At 38.3% G+C, this 19651-nt stretch overlaps 1 protein-coding gene across 1 annotated transcript; it reads left to right on the top strand.

The window, feature by feature from the left end:
- Positions 1-5743: 5743 nt before the first annotated feature.
- Positions 5744-19005, top strand: WARS1 (tryptophanyl-tRNA synthetase 1; the record flags this gene model as incomplete). Its single annotated transcript, XM_079536757.1, has 10 exons — positions 5744-5857; positions 6918-7125; positions 11446-11554; positions 12127-12246; positions 13346-13528; positions 14789-14889; positions 15424-15536; positions 16549-16722; positions 17193-17333; positions 18847-19005. The coding sequence occupies 10 exons, from the start codon at positions 5744-5746 to the stop codon at positions 19003-19005; spliced, it is 1422 nt and encodes a 473-aa protein (XP_079392883.1).
- Positions 19006-19651: the final 646 nt, after the last annotated feature.

Raw genomic sequence — 19651 nt, 5'->3', positions numbered from 1 at the left:
AGTCTTCCCACTCAGCTCTTGTTCCCAAAGAAAAAAACACTAGCCAGATGTTCCCTATGTCGCTCCAAGAAAAACGTCACAGCACAGCACCCACACCTTAGCAAGCTCGTTAACCTTATCAACTTCACATCAATTACCAGCAAGCTGAGCTAACACGGAAACTGACGCTTCCGCAGAGCTTTCAGATTTTTTATTACGCCAACGAGCCCGAGCACCGCACGCACACACGCACGCACACACACGCTGGCCAGTGAGCACCCGTCCCCACACGGCTAGAGATGCCGCGAGCAACGCTGAGGGCGGCACAGCCGCCTCACCCCTCTCCCCAGCCCTCCCAGGCTCGCCACCCTAGCCTGCAGCCGCCCCTCACCCGCCACCACCTGAGAGGCGCCGGAAGTCTCTCCGCTGCGACAGCCCCTCTTTAAAATGGCGCCGGGTGGAAACCAGCACCGCCACACATCGCCCCCTCAACTCCTGCTGGGACAGCGCGGTGGGAGGGAAGAGCTCGGATCGCGACTCACTGGGTGCTCATGAGGGCATCTTTCGATGCGGGCCCTCCGTGGAGGTGCGAGGCGAACGCTGATTTTTACGGGGGAACTGGAGGTGCGGAGCGATGGTTCCGCTCAGCTCGCGTTTCCCACCCGGAGCAGGACATAGAGCACCGAGCGCGGTGATGCAATGGCTGTGGCAGCAGAGCGCTGAGCGGGTGAGCAGCGGGGCCGCGTGGAGCCGGGCGCCTAGAGATCACGGCCAAGGGCAGCGGAGGGGCCGCCCAGAGGGTACCGCTCCGGGCTTCGCCTTCTCTGGGCGAGCGGTGCTGCGGGGTCTCCGTTTGGCGGCCCTTTCCTAGGAAGCGGTGTGTGGGAGATGGGTGGGGGCTCAAATGGTACGGAACGCTGACAAGCTAAGATGTTGCACTGTCATCTCAGAGACTTGTCTTGCACACCTTCACCGTGATTTCACACGTGAATTGATGATCATTATGACTGTGATGACGGTTCCATAAAACACATCCTGGTTGTAGTGCTTCCCTAGGCACGTTTCCATTGATGTCTACATTCATGCTGCGTGCTTTAATTTATCTTTTCATTTTTTGCTTTCTCAACTTACCGAGTCAGTCCATTCTCAAGTTTCCATCTATGAATTTTTTCCTTCAACTGTGTTTAGGGAAAGTATGTGATGTCTTTGAGCTTTCCTGACAGCTTTCCTTATGTAATACATTTGGTAACATGCATTTTGCTAAATTGTAGAATATCCTGTTTACAAGGCTGGATAGTAACAGGACAAGGGGGAATGGTTTCAAAGTAAGTCAGGAGAGGTTTAGATTAGATACGAGGAGGAAGTTTTTCCACACAGAGGGTGGTGACACACTGGAACAGGTTGCCCAGGAAGGTTGTGGATGCCCCATCCCTGGAGGCATTCAAGGCCAGGCTGGATGTGGCTCTGGGCAGCCTGGTCTGGTGGTTGGTGACCCTGCACATAACAGGGGGGTTGAAACTAGATTAAGCATTGTGGTCCTTTTCAACCCAGGCCATTCTATGATTCTATGAATATCCAGTTGTTTGTTTGTTGTTTTTTTAAAGGTCAGAATTGCATTTATGTATTTCAAAAGCTGGTAAAGACCCATGTCCCAAATCACTGAATGCCTGGCTTGAGTTTCACCAGCAAAGAAGGACAGTACTGACGCAACTGGAAATAAGCTTTCAGTAGCATTCAATTTCTTCTCTATCTTTTTTATTTCCATCCTATTTTTACTCAGCTTATTCCCATCTTATTAAAGAGTCTTTCTGTTTTATAATTCTCCAGTTTCTGCACTCAGTCTCAGCCATATTTCAGCCTTTCTGAAAGGAGGCAGTCCATCAGTAGGTACATTAAAGAATTAAGGTAAAACAACTTGTTTTACGCCAAAGAATAAATCTTGTTTACATTTTCCTATTTTGCAATGTTCGAAAATGGCAGATTTCAATGTTTTCAATGTGAATTTACCCCATATGCTTTCTTTTCCAGTTAAATATCTCATGCTCACAAAAAACAGAAAAACCTGCTATTGAAAGAAAAGAATGTAAGTAAACCGTAGGCCTATGTCATTTAATTACTTAACATCTATTATGCTGCCTCTTTAAAATAATGCTGTTGAACTATGCATAATCAAACTTGAAGGGATCTAAATTAAGCATCTAAGGATCACACATAATACATTAGTAGTCACTTTTATTTTAGTCCTTTCTGTAATATAAATATGGTGTCAGCATTAATAGACCAAAATAGAAAGCAATGCATGTATTTCTCAGTCTTTTCAGAGTACTTTGCTGAAATCTGGGAATATTACAGCTGTCTAACAAACAAAGCCTTAATGAAAGATATATTTAGTTAATGATAGATATGGAGGACTTGATAAATTAAAAACAAAAGTTTTCTAGGCAAGTGAAGGTTTTTTTGTTTGTTTTAAACAGTGGCAGTTCAAATATGCTATATAAATATATCCAAGGTTGTGATTAGACTGGTTATTTTGTAGAAGGAATGCTTTCAACTTTTGTTTAATGGCTAATTCAACTATTAGGTGCTTTTTTCATTTTTAATTCTGGGAAAAGGAGACAAATACATGTGAAGCTTTATTGTAAACAGCTTTTATAATTTATTCCAATTAAATATATACCTTGTAAACTCAGTCTATTCACACTGCATGCTTAGCAGCAGGACAGCTTACCAGGAGAGTATTGAGGAGCTAGAACAGGCTGCCTGGTGATGTTGGGGATCACCATCTCTGGAAGTATTCAAAGCCAGGTAGGATGGGGCCCTGGGCAGCCTGGTCTAGTATTAGACATAAAGGTTGGCAGCCCTGCCTGCAGCTGGGAGGTTGGAGCTTGATGACCCTTAGGTCCCTTCCAGCCCAAGTCTTTCTATGATATGATTCAATAATATACCTGGGAGGCTGTCTGGAATTGTTTGAATCTATATCACTCTGCTGAAAACAAGCAAACAAAGAAAAAACCTAACACTGCTCACTTTAAAGCTGATCAGAGGTGACAGTCTTCTCCACAAATACATCTCCTACAACTGTGTCTGAACTTTCAGCTAAGAAAGCCATTTCTCTTTGAATATCCAAAATCCTCTGAAAGACAGCAGGATTGTACACAGCACGAAACTTGTCCTCCGTGGCCATGGTATGACAGAAAATGCCTGGAGTGAATCATTTTCCCAACACGCTTGTCTTCAACTCAGTATGAGTTAAATTAACTAACTTTCCTTTTTCATTACTACATTTGTCACTGTCCCATCTGATTGTAATCTAGGTAAAATAGGAATCAATTTATGACTTCAGATGACATCACTTTCCTCAAGAGAAGAAAGCATGCAACAGTTTGGATGATTGCATCAGCAACTGCATCCTACTGTGATGCAGCACTTTGCCACACTAGCCAAGTTGCATTTATATTTTCCATAGAAAATTTACTTTTCCCTCAGTGCATTTTTGTCATTAAGATCTGCACTACATCACTTTATCAGCCTCAGGTTTTATCAAGATAACATTGCAAGTGCAGCTGTTGTTGACACAGATGGTGTCTTCCTTACCTTTTAACACTGATTTTCTTGAATATAAAGACAAAAATCAGAATCATAATGGTTTTAAAACTTTCTTACCAAATCCAGTTAATGTTTATCCATTTGCAATTTCAAGTATTAAAACAGGATGATGCTTTGATTTTTACTATTTAAAAAAAAAAAAAGCCTTGGCACTTATGTACATCTGCAGACTTCATTGTTTGCATCATTGCAGAAAGCTGCTGAGTGTGAGCAATTTCTTGAAATAAGAAGTTCTGCCTCTGCAGTTGAATTTTTTATTTTTTTTATACTCATGGCAGGCTGATAACAGCTTTGCCAAATTTCAGACAGCCATAGAAGTCTATTTTCAGATTGGAGTACTTAAAGACAATTTATCAAATAATTTTGAAGAAAAAAAAAGAATCATCAGAGGAAGAAATTACCAGAGGAGCAAAAGTTGCTGTGCCAGGATTACCGTAGGCATGTGTAGTAAAGTAGGCTTAATTCAGTGTAGTCCGTATTACAGGAGTTTCCACTGTTGTAAATCACTAAGAGTTAGACAATGTATTCACTCAAGTTAAGTACAAACCTGCTTGTAACATATTTCAGATTATAACTGTGGAGACAAAGATCAAAATGCTTCTGGTTTGGAATGAAAATAATCTTCTCCAATTTAAACACATTTGAAAACAAAAACTTGCTTAACAGTTTAACAGCATTACTTAGCTTTCTGTGCTTTCTGTGCTGGTATACTGTAAACTGTGCAGCTGTTGTTTTCCAGACTCTTGGTTGCTGTTAATTTAAAAAAAAAAAAAAAATTAGAGTGCTAAGAAACTATCACAGTAAGTTATTACTAATATGTGCAATATTATGGGTGTTAGCCTGGGAGAGAAGCCTATTTAGAGAGGTGAGGACACTGTGTTAGGAAGTTTCTGTGATCAAGGTATATGTTGGATGTAAGGAAGACTGCTGGGTTGTTATTCTCAGATTCAGCTATCTCCCAGGGTTGTTTTGCAGCAGTTCATAAGATGAACAAATAGATCATTACACTTCAGAGTATTGCTTACCTATGGATTGATTCTTCCACAGAAAGCAGCATTTCTTACTGATCATTTGTGTCTTTCTTTAACCTCTGGAGGAGAGCAGACCTTTCTCTCATATATCTTTCTATGAGTTGAAATACTATATGGCATATATTAAGACAAAATTCCATAGAACACTTAGAAAAATCTCTTGATTGATTCAGCTTTTGTGGGACAAAATGTGACAAGGTACCAAGCAGTACAAATACATTAAGCTGTCATGAATAGGATGTCCAACTGATCAGAGATGCTCTGAATCATAGATGTATTTAATTATTTTGTCAACATTTTGCAAATGTGTTCTAGTGTTAGATGAGATACTTAGAGAAACAACATTGGAATGATCTCACAGAATCACAGAATTGTAGGGGTTGGAAGGGACCTCCAGAGATCATCGAGTCCAACCCCCCTGCCAAAGCAGGCTCCCTACAGCAGGTCGCACAGGTAGGCATCCAGGCAGGTCTTGAACATCTCCAGAGAAGGAGACTCCACCACCTCCCTGGGCAGCCTGTTCCAGTGCTCCGTCACCTCACTGTAAAGAAGTTCTTGCGCATGTTTGTGCGGAACTTCCTATGCTGCAGTTTCCAGCCATTTCCCCTTGTCCTGTCTCCACTCACCACTGAAAACAGCCTGGCCTCGCCATTCTGCCCCCCACACCTTAGATACTTATAGACCTGGATCAGGTCCCCTCTCAGCCTTCTTTTCTTAAGGCTGAACAGACCCAGTTCACTCAGCCTTTCCTCATAGGAGAGATGCTCCAGGCCCCTCACCATCTTCGTGGCCCTATGTATCTGTACATTTATTTGCTGCTCAACACCAGTCCTTTTCTGCATGAAACTAAATTAAATGTTCTAAGCTTTTTTGCTCTTTGAAGCTCACTATGTTGAAGCCTTTACTTTATCCAGCTGTTATCAATAGCATTAGGTATGTGGTCAGTGGAATTCTTTGTTCTTCTTCTATTCGCCTGATCTTCAAGGTAAACATGGAAGAATAAAACACTGTTTTTTACCCTACAGTTCTTCTGGCTTTGCTGCCACTTTCAATAACCAAGCCGAAAAACTGGAAGTCTTTGGATTTAATTGAATTGTAAATAAAAAGGTCATTTACAGTCCAGCAAAATGGCTGATAGTCCGAACTGTGATTTGAAATCCCTGAATCCACTTCAGCTGTTTGAGAAAGTAACTGAACAAGGAGAGAAAGTCAGAGCACTGAAAGCGGGAAAGGCACCAAAGGTATTTCCATTCCATGTGTGTAACCAGTCATTTTTCATGTCTTTAAGAATATGGTTGTTCTGAGATCTTATTTATATTGCATTAAGAAAAAATTCTTTGTTTAAAAATACTTACGTCCACTCTGTGGTCATACCTCAAACAAAATAGTTATTAATAAGAGCAATGCTGTTATTCCTGAAGTAAAAACAGAGTTGTGTAGACTTATACTCTGCTTCCACTAGTTGCTGTGATCCAAGATACTTGGTTTTCAAATGAAGTTAATATCATTTTCTTTCTGTCCTGTTATTAGGCTCTCTGTTAAAAAATCATCATCATCATCTTTCTCCATACATTATTGCACAGATTAGCAAATGTCTTCCTGTAGCTGTTCCTGCTTAATCTTCCTAGAGTGATTTAGTATTTTGCCATTAATTTCCAGTTCCCTGTGCTGTCATCACTATGTTGGCAGAGTCTTAATATGCCAGAGTTTTAATATGTTCTCTCTTCATGGATTACTTGTGGGAGTAAGCCTTGAAAACTAAGCATTAGTTTTAAAACCTCAATGTATTTATTGCTTACATGACATATTGCATTAGCCTTGTACTAAAAAGGCCATAACTATGGAATTTATGAAGACCTTCATCTTCCGGTTTGTCTTCAAGTCTGTAAACAAATTGTTAACAATTGAGCCACTAAAAGAACACTGTAAAGTAAATTAGGTAATATTTTATGTTATAGCTGTGTATCACTTTGTCTGCTTAAATTGTTAGTCTTGTTAAAAATGCTTGCCTGTTTTTGTAGAGTTTTGTTTCCTCATGCATAAGTGGAAAAGAGGGACAGATACTTTAAATACGTTGCCAGTGATAATGAGCTGAATTCTTCTGGTTAGAAAACTGTTGCTTTCTATTTGCTTTAATTTTACCATTGGCAGAGATGCTGGAAACATAAATAAAGGCTTAGAACTTATGAATAATGCACTTCAAGTCAAAGCATGGATATAGATTTTTGGAGGACTGAGACGTTCTTACAGTTGTCTATCTCAATTATGTCAAATCAAACAGCTGTTTTTCTCTTTATTCAGGATGAAATAGATGCAGCAGTGAGAATGCTGTTGTCATTAAAGCTGTCATATAAAACAACAACAGGACAAGATTATCAGGCAGGCTTACCTCCAAAAGATCATGCATTAATAAACAATGGTACAACTAAGGAAGAGGATGAAGATCTTGTGGACCCCTGGAACGTGCAGACATCAAACGCTAAAGGCGTGGATTATGACAAACTCATAGGTACAGCTCCTCACTAACACTAAGGGATTTATGTGAAGTGATTGTAATGACCACAAAAAGCAGCAAAGGATCACAAGTCCTGATCAGCAGAATTGAGTAACACTTAATTTATGTCTGACACTAGCATTCACATCTGAAGAATTTACTATAGGAGTTTAAAATGTTCAAGGCAAGGATTTCCCACTTCAGTTGGAAATAAGTTTTATTCACTTTGTTTTTAGCATAAGAACTATTATTAGAAGCTACGTTAATGCAGATATTGTGAATGAGTATGTTTATCATCAGTGTTTGCGATATTGAACAGCTAAAGCCTACAGCATTCTGGCCAGGTTGTAGAATTCTTCTTTGACTTGACTTCTGCATTAAGGAGGGCAGAGCTAATGCAGAAGTCTCTAAAGATAACAATACCTTTAGAAGACATGCTGTCAAACAGCCAGATGCTGTTTGGGACAGAAAAGATGCAGCTTATGCATAAAAAAAAAACATAAATGGAAATGTTTTGTACATTTGTAATTATATTATATAATGGTAATTGTACTATATAAAGCAGAGGCCACTGACCAGTTTTCAGATCACCTAAGAAAGGTATTGGTTACTATTCAGAACTGAAAAAGAAATAACTTACCTTTTTCCAAGGATGAGGAGCTGCTGGAAAACTTCTAAAAGAGATAATCTCCAATAGAGACATTTCCTCTTGGGCTGCCAGCTTTTAAATGGGGTTAGGGAGGGGTGGACTCAAGGTCTATCTATGCCTTCCAGTCTCACAGGTGAATTGCTTGCACCTGTGCTCCCAGGGCTGGCCCTGCTCCTTCACCAGGTGCTCAATCTGTGACCTAACAGTTCCCATACAGTAATGCAAAATATTTTAGGGATGTTACAAAACTTGCGAAGCTCTGTAATTTAAAAAATGTGGTTTTAGTTTATTTCCTTATTTGTCTTATAGTTTATTTTTAAAGCTTGAGTCCATAACATTGAAATAGGCAAGAAAACTTTTTCATTAATTTTAACTAATTTTGCCCTCTTTTAAGTGAAATAGTTGTTAATCTTCAACATATATTTCGTACCTCAATGAAAATTCTTTAACAGGTGTATGTTGTTGATTTGAGAAACAAGCAGACAAGAGAGCATACACCTTCATGTGTCAGCAATTATTACTTACATTTGGGAGTTCATTTGCAGTATTCTTTTAACTGAGTGTGATTTTCTTGAAAGATCCTATCAGATGTATGTGTCTATTGGCTTAGTCTGTAGAAAGCCATAGGAGAAAGGAAAAGCTGAAGAGGGAAAAACATGCAAAGAAAAATACATGTCAGGAGGGGAAAAAGGAGAAAGATTATTGTTGGATTCTAGAAATAAATCTCATTTCTTGTGTAGGAGATACAGAGAAGGCCTTTTTTGTTTTCTTGGAGGAAGTTCTAACTCTTGTATTCTATTCTTCCCATTTTTCTGCTTCTGTTGGCACAATCTCAGTGTCTTTCAAAGTGACTAGCATGACTTCGCTGTAAATTAATTATCTAAAGAAATGCTATCCTTTTACCTGACAGCAGCTTCCTTTTCTAGTAACTGTTTCTGTATGTGTGCATGTAGGTACGTGTGTCCTTTTGACCTACTCTACAATGGAGAGTTAGGATAGTTCTTCCCTATTTGCATTGCTAACAGGTTGGAGAATTTGACAGATGAGTCATTTAGCTTAAATTCTAAGTTATTCATTGAAAACTTTTCATAAAAGAAAGGTAGCCACTCTGGGAAGTGAAACAGTTACTACTTGCTATCAATAAACTTATTCCTCATCTTTTTAAAAATAATAATTAGAATATCACCCAAGAGATCAAGTATAACGTTATAAATATAACTCTTAAAATAAAGGAAATATTTGTATCACCTACAATCAATTTAAATGTTATTTATGTACTAGTTGTACTCTATAAAATTGTCAGTATGTTTATTTTTCTTCAAACATAGAAGAAATGAACATGCTAAAAGCATGGTGTAATTGAAAGGAGTGTTATTCTCAAATGTTTCCTGGATGTTCCATGGTTATGCACCAGAACAGATATTCAGGGAAGAAAGATTCTGTTAGCCAGAATGTTTGCTGTCTGCTAGTCCAGACTTCATCAATTGTGAGACTTCATCAGGTGGGAGATGGTGTAAATAGCCATACTGAAAATGAGTTAAACAGTATCCATTGTTCTCACCTTTTCTACTAGGCTAATCATATCGCCATAGAAAGCTGTTAAGTTGGAATTCCCATTCATAAATCCATACTGACTTCTCCCAGTCACTTTCATACCTTTAATAACATTTGAATGATTATTTGCCTCATCATGTGCTCAGAGATTGAGGTGTGGCTGACTGCCCTCTAATATCACATTTCCTTCTTCTTGCCCTTCTTCAAAGTGGGAGTGGTATTTGTTTTCTTCCATTCCGCAGTCACCTCTCCCTGTTTCCATGGTTGTTCAGAGATTATTAAGACTGGATTGGTCAGAAAGTGACTGTGTGTAGATTATTAGTTTTCTGCATGCATATAGAACCTGGCAAAGAGGAAAAAGTACACAATACGTTTTCAATAAATGCAAATATACTTTTCAAAATGGCAGCATTCAAGATTTCTTATGTACAGCAAGAGTAAAGCTGTCTTTTCATAAAAGCAAGGATATTAAAGATCAAAAGCATGCTAGGAATTTTTTAAAAGCTTGTCAGAGAGTGGAGACTGTGTCCTTGTCAGAAATTGTTCAGGAATACAGATTCTCTCTGGATAGAGAATCTAAGAAGGTGTTAAATTCCTCATTAAAGGAAACAGGTGGGCAAAAATTAGACAGTTACCTTAGCAAGGAAGATGAAAATAGAGAAAAGACAGTCATACAGACTCTGAATGTTTAATACAGTTACTTAGGTATTTCTAGAGAGCTTTCAATCATTTCTCACACTACACAAATGTTTCTAAGGTGGCTAGCCCCAGCTGGTGTCAGTATTCTCATGATTTCTGTATCACAGAACTACAGAAATGTGGTGGTTGGCAGAGACCTCTGGGTCCATCCTATCTAGTCCAACTCTGCTGCTCAAAAAGGGACAGCCAGAGCTGGATGCCCAGGATCACATTCATATGGCTTTTGAAGACCTCCAAGGAAGAAGACTCCATTACATCTCTTTCCAGAAGAGTAGCCTCTTGACTGTTCTGCTGAGTTAAAAGTTTCCATGTTCATCTGCTCTCTAATTAGCATTCATCCAAATTATTATTATTCAGGCGTTTTTACTGCATTTTATTTGCTTTGAATAAATTAATTCAGTAATTGAGAACTGCTTAGGACAAGCAAATGTGGTGATGCTCAGAAAACATGGATTACAGTGGTATAGTACTACTCTAGTAGGAAGTTGAAGTCCGTGGAAAGACATTTCAGTTAATTACTGTATCACAACAGGAAGATTTTTAATAGATGGATATAGGTATTATATACCTATAAAATGTACTGATGTATCCATTTTGCTCCCTTGAATAATCTGTCTATCACAATAAGATATTCTGATGCTCAGTAGAGTAGAATAGTAGCAAAGGTTAGATTCTTCTCTAGATTTCTCTGAGCGGGTCAAAATCATGAAGAATAAATGTGTTCATTAGGGTCCAAGAATTGGGATCGAAGTATAGGAAGCTTTACTGAAGAAAGAAGATGTTTGCCCCAGTTTCATCTGCAAGAAGGAAAAAATGCTGCTATTTTCAGTCCAATAAAATCTTTCTTAAATGAAATTACTTCAACTGAAAAAATTTTAATCAGCTGATTTCCTAAACCACCAAGCAATAAGTCTTACTTGGTTGCAATGAAAAGAATTATGCATTACCTTTTCAAGCCTCTTGAGGGGAGCAGTATCCATAATCACATTGATACAAATGGGGAGTAAAGTTTGGAGAAGAGAATTTGGGATTGAAAAGTGGAAAACGTGATTGGAGGGCTGAAAATTTAAACGTCAAGAAAGGAACATTAAGTTCCTTGCAGCCATTTTTATCCTCTGATATACGGAGGCCAATTTATTGATCTAATTATGTTTCCCTGAATAGTAGTTCTGCTATAAAAAAAACCTGCTATTATAATCAATCATGGATGGAGCAAAATGGGGATGTAGTGATTAGACCGGGCCTATTAGCACAGAGTTAATTTCAGAGACTACTGTTGGGACTCAAGGGAAAAATAAGGAAAATTTAGCCATTTTAGTTTTTACCTGAGATGTTAAGATGTTCTTTTTGAGTTAGGCTGCATGGATTAATGAAAGATCTGTTTTGGCTATGCTAATTTTTTATTTCTTTTTTTCTCAACATTATTATTTTAGTTCGGTTTGGCAGCACTAAAATTGATACAGATCTGATCAATCGAATAGAAAGAGCTACTGGGCAAAAACCTCACCGATTTCTACGTAGAGGAATCTTTTTTTCTCACAGGTGAGACTTTCTCATTAAAATTCAAAAATGTCAAATTATTAAGACTTTCTCTAAGCATTACTGGGAGAAACCTGTGACCAGGAAAAGGCCCTGTTTATTTACACCGGGTAAAGCAACTGTAATTTGCAATTAGCAACTACTCCAGGTCTACTGTGTCAACATTTGAAACACTTTGTTCTTTTTGGGTACATGCATCAATTTTTTTATGCCTTCACTAATCCCAAATAGAAAGAGAAATGTGCAGGGAATCTTTGCTTTGTAGAGGTTCCATTTTGACCCAGGATGTTAATGGATGGATGGAGAAATTGGCCCAGCAAAGAATACCAGGGCTCATATGCTGCAAAGCTCTGCTTATTTGAGCAAGGGTTCACATGGCCTGTGGATCTGTACATCTATACTATCACATAAAAAAGGCTCAGGGAGTAATATTAAACACCAGCCTGCAAGTCCTCTATGGTTTATTTGTTAACATGCATGGATTTTTTGTGTAAAGCAGCTAGCACTTTTCAAATAAGTTCAGTCAAGTTTTTTCTATTTGTGTTTTTTATTGTTTGTTTGTTTGTTTGTTTCAGAGATATGGACCAAATCCTTCATGCTTATGAAAATAAGAAGCCCTTTTACCTTTATACTGGCAGAGGACCATCCTCTCAGGCAATGCACATTGGTCATCTTATCCCATTTTTATTCACAAAGTAAGCTATTTCTACCATTAGTATTACTCAAAAATATTTTTTTCCTAAGGAAATCTTGACTGCTGTCTATGGAAATACCAAAATGGTACATTACAATTAGTTCTGTTTATCTGAGATAAATATTGATGAATTTAATCCATACAATCATTAAAATTACCCAATCCCTGTATCACAGAATCACACAGAATTGTAGGGGTTGGAAGGGACCTCCAGAGATCATCGTGTCCAACCCCCCTGCCAAAGCAGGTTCCCTACAGCAGGTCGCACAGGTAGGCATCCAGGCAGGTCTTGAACATCTCCAGAGAAGGAGACTCCACCACCTCCCTGGGCAGCCTGTTCCAGTGCTCCGTCACCTCACTGTAAAGAAGTTCTTGCGCACGTTTGTGCGGAACTTCCTATGCTGCAGTTTCCAGCCGTTTCCCCTTGTCCTGTCTCCACTCACCACTGAAAACAATCTGGCCTCGCCGTTCTGCCCCCCACACCTTAGATACTTATAGACCTGGATCAGGTCCCCTCTGTCTTCTTTTCTCAAGGCTGAACAGACCCAGTTCACTCAGCCTTTTCTCATAGGGGAGATGCTCCAGGCCCTTCACCATCTTCGTGGCCCTCTGCTGGACTCTTTCCAAGAGATCCCTGTCTTTTTTGTACTGGGGAGCCCAGAACTGGACGCAGTACTCCAGATGAGGTCTTACCAGGGCAGAGTAGAGGGGGAGGATCACTATGAAGCCTTCATCTTTGTACCTATACCTCCATAGCAGTTCCTAGAACTTTTGCTTCTTTTAAGCCGAGTTTGTAATGGAACTCAACGTGGTTAGTTAGGTGGTGTCTGCAGTAGAAGCAGGACAGAAAGATATTGGACTCTGAGCCAAAAAATCTCTTAAATTCTACTCCCATTGCAAATGATAACATATGTACAGGAAACAGTGAGTGAGTCTTTTTTCGAGGTAAGTTGTCATTATAATCTATATAAAACGTTTATGTTTGCTCACATATGGTGCAGTCCTTTGTATATCCTTCTGTTTAAAATGTATAAAAATACTTATAGCTGTCTAGCAAAAATGTCTTCATTTCTGCTTATTAATCTCCCTGCTTTTATTAGGTGGCTGCAAGAAGCATTTGATGTTCCTTTAGTTATACAGTTAACTGATGATGAGAAGTACCTTTGGAAGGATATGACAACTGAGAAAGCATATGAATATGCTAAAGAAAATGCAAGAGATATTATTGCATGTGGTTTTGATGTCAATAAAACCTTTATCTTTTCTGATTTAGACTACTTGGGGTAAGTTGAAATTTACTTAGAGCACTGAAATCGAAAACATATTTGCATTTTCTCTCTAACTTGAATAGCCAGCAGTGTTTTTTTTTAAATAAGCGTGTGCAGGTTTGAGAGCTTCAATAGAAGTTTTACAATACTTAAAGTAAAATTGTTGATTTTTATGCTATTCAATATCTTATATACATACTCTTGTCATTCTCCTGTATAATATATGAACAAACTCTTGCATGCACAGCGTTTAAATTTAAATTACAAGAAACATATTAAAGCTGCTAAAAGGTAAAAATACTAAAACCACCAAGAAACCTCCAGACTGACTTAGGATGGCATCAAAGTCTTTGAGATGTATTTATAGTTCAACCGCATTAACTAAAAGCATTTCACAAATGATACAAACAGTTTAATGCGTTATGAAAAAATAGCAATGAAAAGCTGAGTAAAGTTTAAGGAGGATCTAAGAGAAAGAAGCTTCTATTGGAGTTGCCCTCTCAGAAGGAAGAAAAAAATTGGCCAAGTTCAGAACTGAAGTTTTGGGCTTTGTTCTTCTGTAAGAGGTGATAAGCTTCTGAAAATACCTGGGTGAGAGGGTGTTCATTTTAGAGAAGAACTGTACCCCCTAGACTGTGGAACCTATAAGACAGTTTTTCCTACTCCTCTGACTTTCCTGCCTTAAAGTTAGGTTAATGCAGATATCCCTCGTAACTGGATATGGTCATGGTAAGGGCATGTTAGACCTGCCAATTCTATTGCTTCAGTTTTCCAGTAGAAGTAAAAAAAAAGCAGAGAAGATGCTGAGCTATATTTCATTTGGAAAAGCTGCTGATGTATTTGGTGATAGTGGAAGACAGGGAACTAAGCTCTGAGCTACTATTGCTTTAGTGAACCGCTGGGATACCAAGCAACACAGGAAATGTGATCTATTCAGGTTGTCTGAGTTCACAGAAAGGCATAAAGAGAATTCACTTCAGACTTCATGAGGCTAAATCAAAATATTTCTGGTTTTAGATAATTAAATCTGGTTTTCAAAAAGTGTTGTTTTCAGTATAATATTTTGGGGAAAAAACAGTAAAATTTTCCAGGCAAAAAAGTTGTTTTTAGTGTCCTCTAACAATCCTCTAATCATCTCAGTGAACCACAAAAAGACCAAACTAGTGCTTTCAGAGATTTAATCCTGCAAGCTTTGTGACATTCTCAGCTTTTGGAATGAAAACTTCTGTCCCGCTCTTGGCTTCTCATGTTATTTTTCCACTTTCTTTCTCACAGGTCAAGTACAGGATTCTACAAGAATATCATCAAGGTTCAGAAGCATGTTACGTTTAACCAAGTGAAAGGAATCTTTGGCTTTACCGACAGTGATTGTATTGGTAGGAAATAGTCGTTTACTGGAAATGATCCTTGCTTTCACTTTCAATGGCGCTATTTAAGTAACTATCCAGAGACTGGTATGTGCCACTCAGGAAACAGATGGGAACAGTAGCATTACTAACAACAAAGTATAAAGCAGAAAAGTTGAAAGGACCACGATAGTGAACCATTCCTGATTTTTCTATGTAGCTATAGTCCATTATATACTTTCTAAAACTTCTACTGCAAAACTATATAGGAAAAACTTACATTAATACACACATACACGAGAAAAGATAAGGAGTGCTCAAAAGCCTAATTATCATAGTGCTAGATAGTTCTTTCTTCCGTTTGCTTCACTACCATTGCAGGTTTCTGTCTCACTGAAGAAAACTAAGAGAGGATCTCACCACTGTTTACAAATATCTGTAGTGTGGGAACTCAAATGGATGTGACTGGGCTCTTTGCAGTTGCATGCAGCAACAGGACACGGGGCAGTGGGTGAAAATGCCTTTGCAGACTTCACTATCATATCCAAACTTCTTGTTTTCTAGGGAAGATCAGCTTTCCTGCTATTCAAGCTGCTCCATCCTTCAGTTCTTCATTTCCACAGATTTTCAATGGCAAGGAGAACATTCAGTGTCTTATCCCATGTGCTATTGATCAAGTAAGAAAATCATATTTCTTAATTTCTTTTTCCTGGATTTGTTTGTGTAATTTACTGTTCAGGCATCACGGTGGCATATCAGGATGTGCGTGAAACATTCCTGCAAGCACCTTTTTCAGATGGGAGCTGGAAGAGATAAAAGGGCGTTCTGCTGTGTCCTGACAAAGATGAAGGCTTAGCTTCAAAATCACGTTACTCATTCTTTCCAGTCTTGAATCTGACTTGATCTCAACTCATTTCAAAGCTGATATCTATGAAAGCAAAGACAGTAAAATCTTTAATTATGCAGAAGTGCACTGACATGGGGGTAGAAAGAAACTTCTAGCCATCTCCATGGTAACTAGGGCAAGAGATAGCGAGCCGTAACTTGCATCGCAGGAGATTTATTTTGTACCCTGGGGGAAAATCTTCTATCAGAAAAGATAAAGAAGCATTGGAATAATTTGTGAGAAAGGCTGCAGAACCTCAGCTACAAGTGATTGTGCAGAGCAGCTGAGGAACATCAGTTACAAATGATAGTGGTAGCATCTTTAAATAAGTATTGTTTCTAGAAATCCGATTTTGCACTGTCTGAATCTTTAGCTCTTTTAGTCACAGGAACAGCCACTGGAAGATTATTTAATTACACTCTTCACCCACAACGTTATGGAGTAATATTTTTGCATTTGGTTCAAGTCACAGCACAGCAATAGCACAGCACTACCAGCTTGATCACTAATTTAGTTCAGGTCCTGTGCTCATTGTTAAAACACTCAGAAATTTTGCCAACTTAGAGGTATCCATTTCCAAATCCTTGTTAACCAAGAGAATCAGGGTGTACAGAGGAACTACAGAAATGAAAAAATAGGATTTTGTTTGTTTGTTGTTCTGGAGGGACTGTATCAACTGTGGAACTTGAGGTGGTTTTTTTTTTCTTGAGACCACCTGTTAAGGCGTGAACTAACCAACACTAGCCAGCCTTTGAACCACATTTTTTAACTTTATTCTGAGCTTTTATTGATGATTGTTTTAGGATCCTTATTTTAGAATGACCCGAGATGTAGCACCTAGGATTGGCTATCCTAAACCAGCCTTACTGCACTCAGTCTTCTTCCCAGCCCTGCAAGGAGCACAAACAAAAATGAGTGCTAGTGATGTCAACTCCTCTGTCTTCCTCAATGATACACCCAAACAAATTAAGACAAAGGTAAGTATCTTTAAACCTTAAGCACACAAAGCTTTACAACAAATGGAAGAGGTGCTCCTCACCTTTACGTTTTTATGTTTTCTTTGAATGTGTCTGCATTCTTTTCCTCTACATCTAATTGCAAAGCATCTTTAGGAATTGATAGTTACGCAAATTTAGCTAAACTGTCAAATGTAATCTTTTGCCTTCCCAGCTAAACTGATAGTACAAAAATTAGCTAGAATTTGTTTCATTTTTGGTCTAGCTATGCAAGCTGTGGAATATGTGTATATTCCACAGTCATTAGAAGCTGACATCTAATGACTGCCTTTTGCTTTCTTGCTTCAGTCTTGTTGCTCTGCCTTAACTCTTCTCAAATCACCCTTCAGCTTCTTCCTGAATAGAGAAGCTAGCAGACTGTGCTATACCTCTCTTTACAATATAGCAATGCATAATTTAGTAGAAATTGTAAAATCATTGTATTGTTTCAGATTAACAAGCATGCCTTCTCAGGAGGCAGAGACACTATTGAAGAGCACAGGAAGTATGGAGGTAACTGTGATGTAGATGTGTCCTTTATGTACCTGACTTTCTTCCTTGAAGATGATGACAAGCTTGAACAACTGAAACAAGTAAGTAGCCAAGCTGAAGATATCCTTCATTCCTTTCCCTGAGGACAAACCTTTAACTAAGTTCACAGGTCATCTTTTTTTCTTTTTTTTTTTTTTTATCCAAGTGAATATTTTTAATTTCTAAGTATTTTCATAACTTTTTCCAACACTGTAGAGCATAAGTCCCCAGCTTTTTAAATGATGCTGCCTTAGGATCAGTGTTGTTTTTAATTGTATGATAAACTTCACCTGTTCTTTGTGTGCAAAGTACCTAAATACAGCTTCAGAGGCTGGCTGGTTTTTTTTTTTCTAATTTTTTTTAGTCTTAATATCACAAGAAGGGTAAAACCTGTTTTGTGTAATTTACATTTATACATCTGGCAGACTTCTGTCCATTGGGGTTTAGTTAATAGTACCCACATCATATTGGTTTATCAGCTTTCTCCTGCAGGAGAAAGGCAATAGCTACAGATTCTTTTCTAACCTTTTACTCCTTCCCAAACAAGGACAGAGTTGGATAGTTACTAGTAATCCTTTTGCAAACTGTTGCAAATTCCTTCCTTATGGAAATCTGGAGTGTGTTTGACATATTTAGCAATTTTCCATTATGCTCCAGCCATTGAAATATTTAGTATACAATTCTTGCTACCAAGAGCACAAAGACTAGACCACAGCCAGCAGCTTATCATAGAATCATTAAGATTGGAAAAGACCTCTAGAATGCAACTGTCCACCCATCACCATTACTGCACTGCTGCCTCAGAATCAGATTAGAAAACATGAAGTCAATGCTTACAGCAGCATTAGTGGAGCTGTTTCAGTTATGATTCCATAACTTTCAGAACTGCATACTCAAAGCAACAATGTCTTTAAAAAATAAAAATTAGAACTGAAATTAAAACAGTTTGTTTTTGTTAAAGTATTTTTCTTGAATTGCTATTACAAATGGCCTGATGAGAAAGGGGAAGTAAGTTTATTGCCATTTCAAATTGTGGTTGAACTGCCATAGCCGTGTTTTCTAACCAGTGCTAAACTCTGCTGTTTAGTGAAAATATTCTCAGGAGCAGAGCAGTTGCACAGATTACCAACTCGTTATATGGACAGCTAAACAGAGTTTGAGGGTCTGCTGTAAAAAGCTTACTCTGATCTCATCTCTTACTTTACCCAAACTAAATGAGAGAACAGTGAAAATGTGAGCTGCTTATTGCAAAAAGCTGTTTGTTTGTTTTTTAAGTGAGATGTTAAGGAGAAAAATGTGCAATTTCCTGCAAATAATTACATCGCTTCCCAATTCAATTCGTATTTATTATATATAGCTAAACATGAGATTATCCAGCTGCCTCAGTCTTTTAAAAATCAATAAGAAATTCTTACAAGGTGTGTTTTCAATGATACCACATTATCTTCTAAGGCACGTGTTCATTTTTAAGACATCCAAATCTTCATTTGCCCTGGCCAGGCTTTTTAAGAAATACTTATCACTAGCTCTTGTTCTGTTTAGCATTATATTTAGCAAGTAACACTTTGTTGACAGGCATACACAAGTGGGGAATTGCTCACAGGGGAGCTGAAGAAGGTGCTTATTGAAACATTGCAGCCCTTGATAGCAGCTCATCAAGAGAGACGGAAGCAGATCACAGATGAAGTAGTGAAGCAATTCATGACTCCACGGAAGCTGGCTTTTGAATTTTGAAGAGATGTTTATGTAACTCATCACTCAGTTAATCAAAATTGAGTAGTTGTTGTCTTCTACTGTATATTATCACTCCCCAGTTATGAACAGCCTGCACTCAGTGCTTTATAAATACTGCTCTTAATGAGCTACTTATAAGGAGTATCAGAGTCCTGGAAAAGTTTAAAATAGAGTTTAAAGTAGGACTTGTATCTATTTAAAATCAAAGTATGTTAATTAAGGCATCAAATCTGTACGAGATATAATTACCTAATCTAACAGAGAAGCATGTCTGTCAGCCCAAGACTGTATTTTACTGTATTTCATGTTGAAAATATAAATAAAATTGCCATTTTGATTATGAAGTCTAACTTGCAAATTGTTTTAGAAATGTTGGTTAACAATCATGCCTTGGCCTAATAGTTGGTAGTCTCCATTGTGTTTCACTTCACTTGGTTTACTGGCCAGTGTGTCCCTTGAGGCTACTGGGAACATGCTGCACACACAAAGCGAGTGTTACATAGCAAATCACAGGGTGTCTTGGGCCGGGGATCAGTGCAGAAGGAATGGAGATCTATGAATCGTACACAAGAAAACCAGCCTGATTTTCTTACTGCCTTCCTTTTTGAGGCTGTCAAAAAGTTGCAGAAATTTCACTCCTGTTTTT

This window comes from Tetrao urogallus, assembly GCF_951394365.1.
Source record: "Tetrao urogallus genome assembly, chromosome: 6".
Classification (NCBI taxonomy): domain Eukaryota; kingdom Metazoa; phylum Chordata; class Aves; order Galliformes; family Phasianidae; genus Tetrao; species Tetrao urogallus.
Note: the sequence above shows the minus strand (reverse complement) of the source record. Positions and strands in the feature narration are given on the sequence as shown.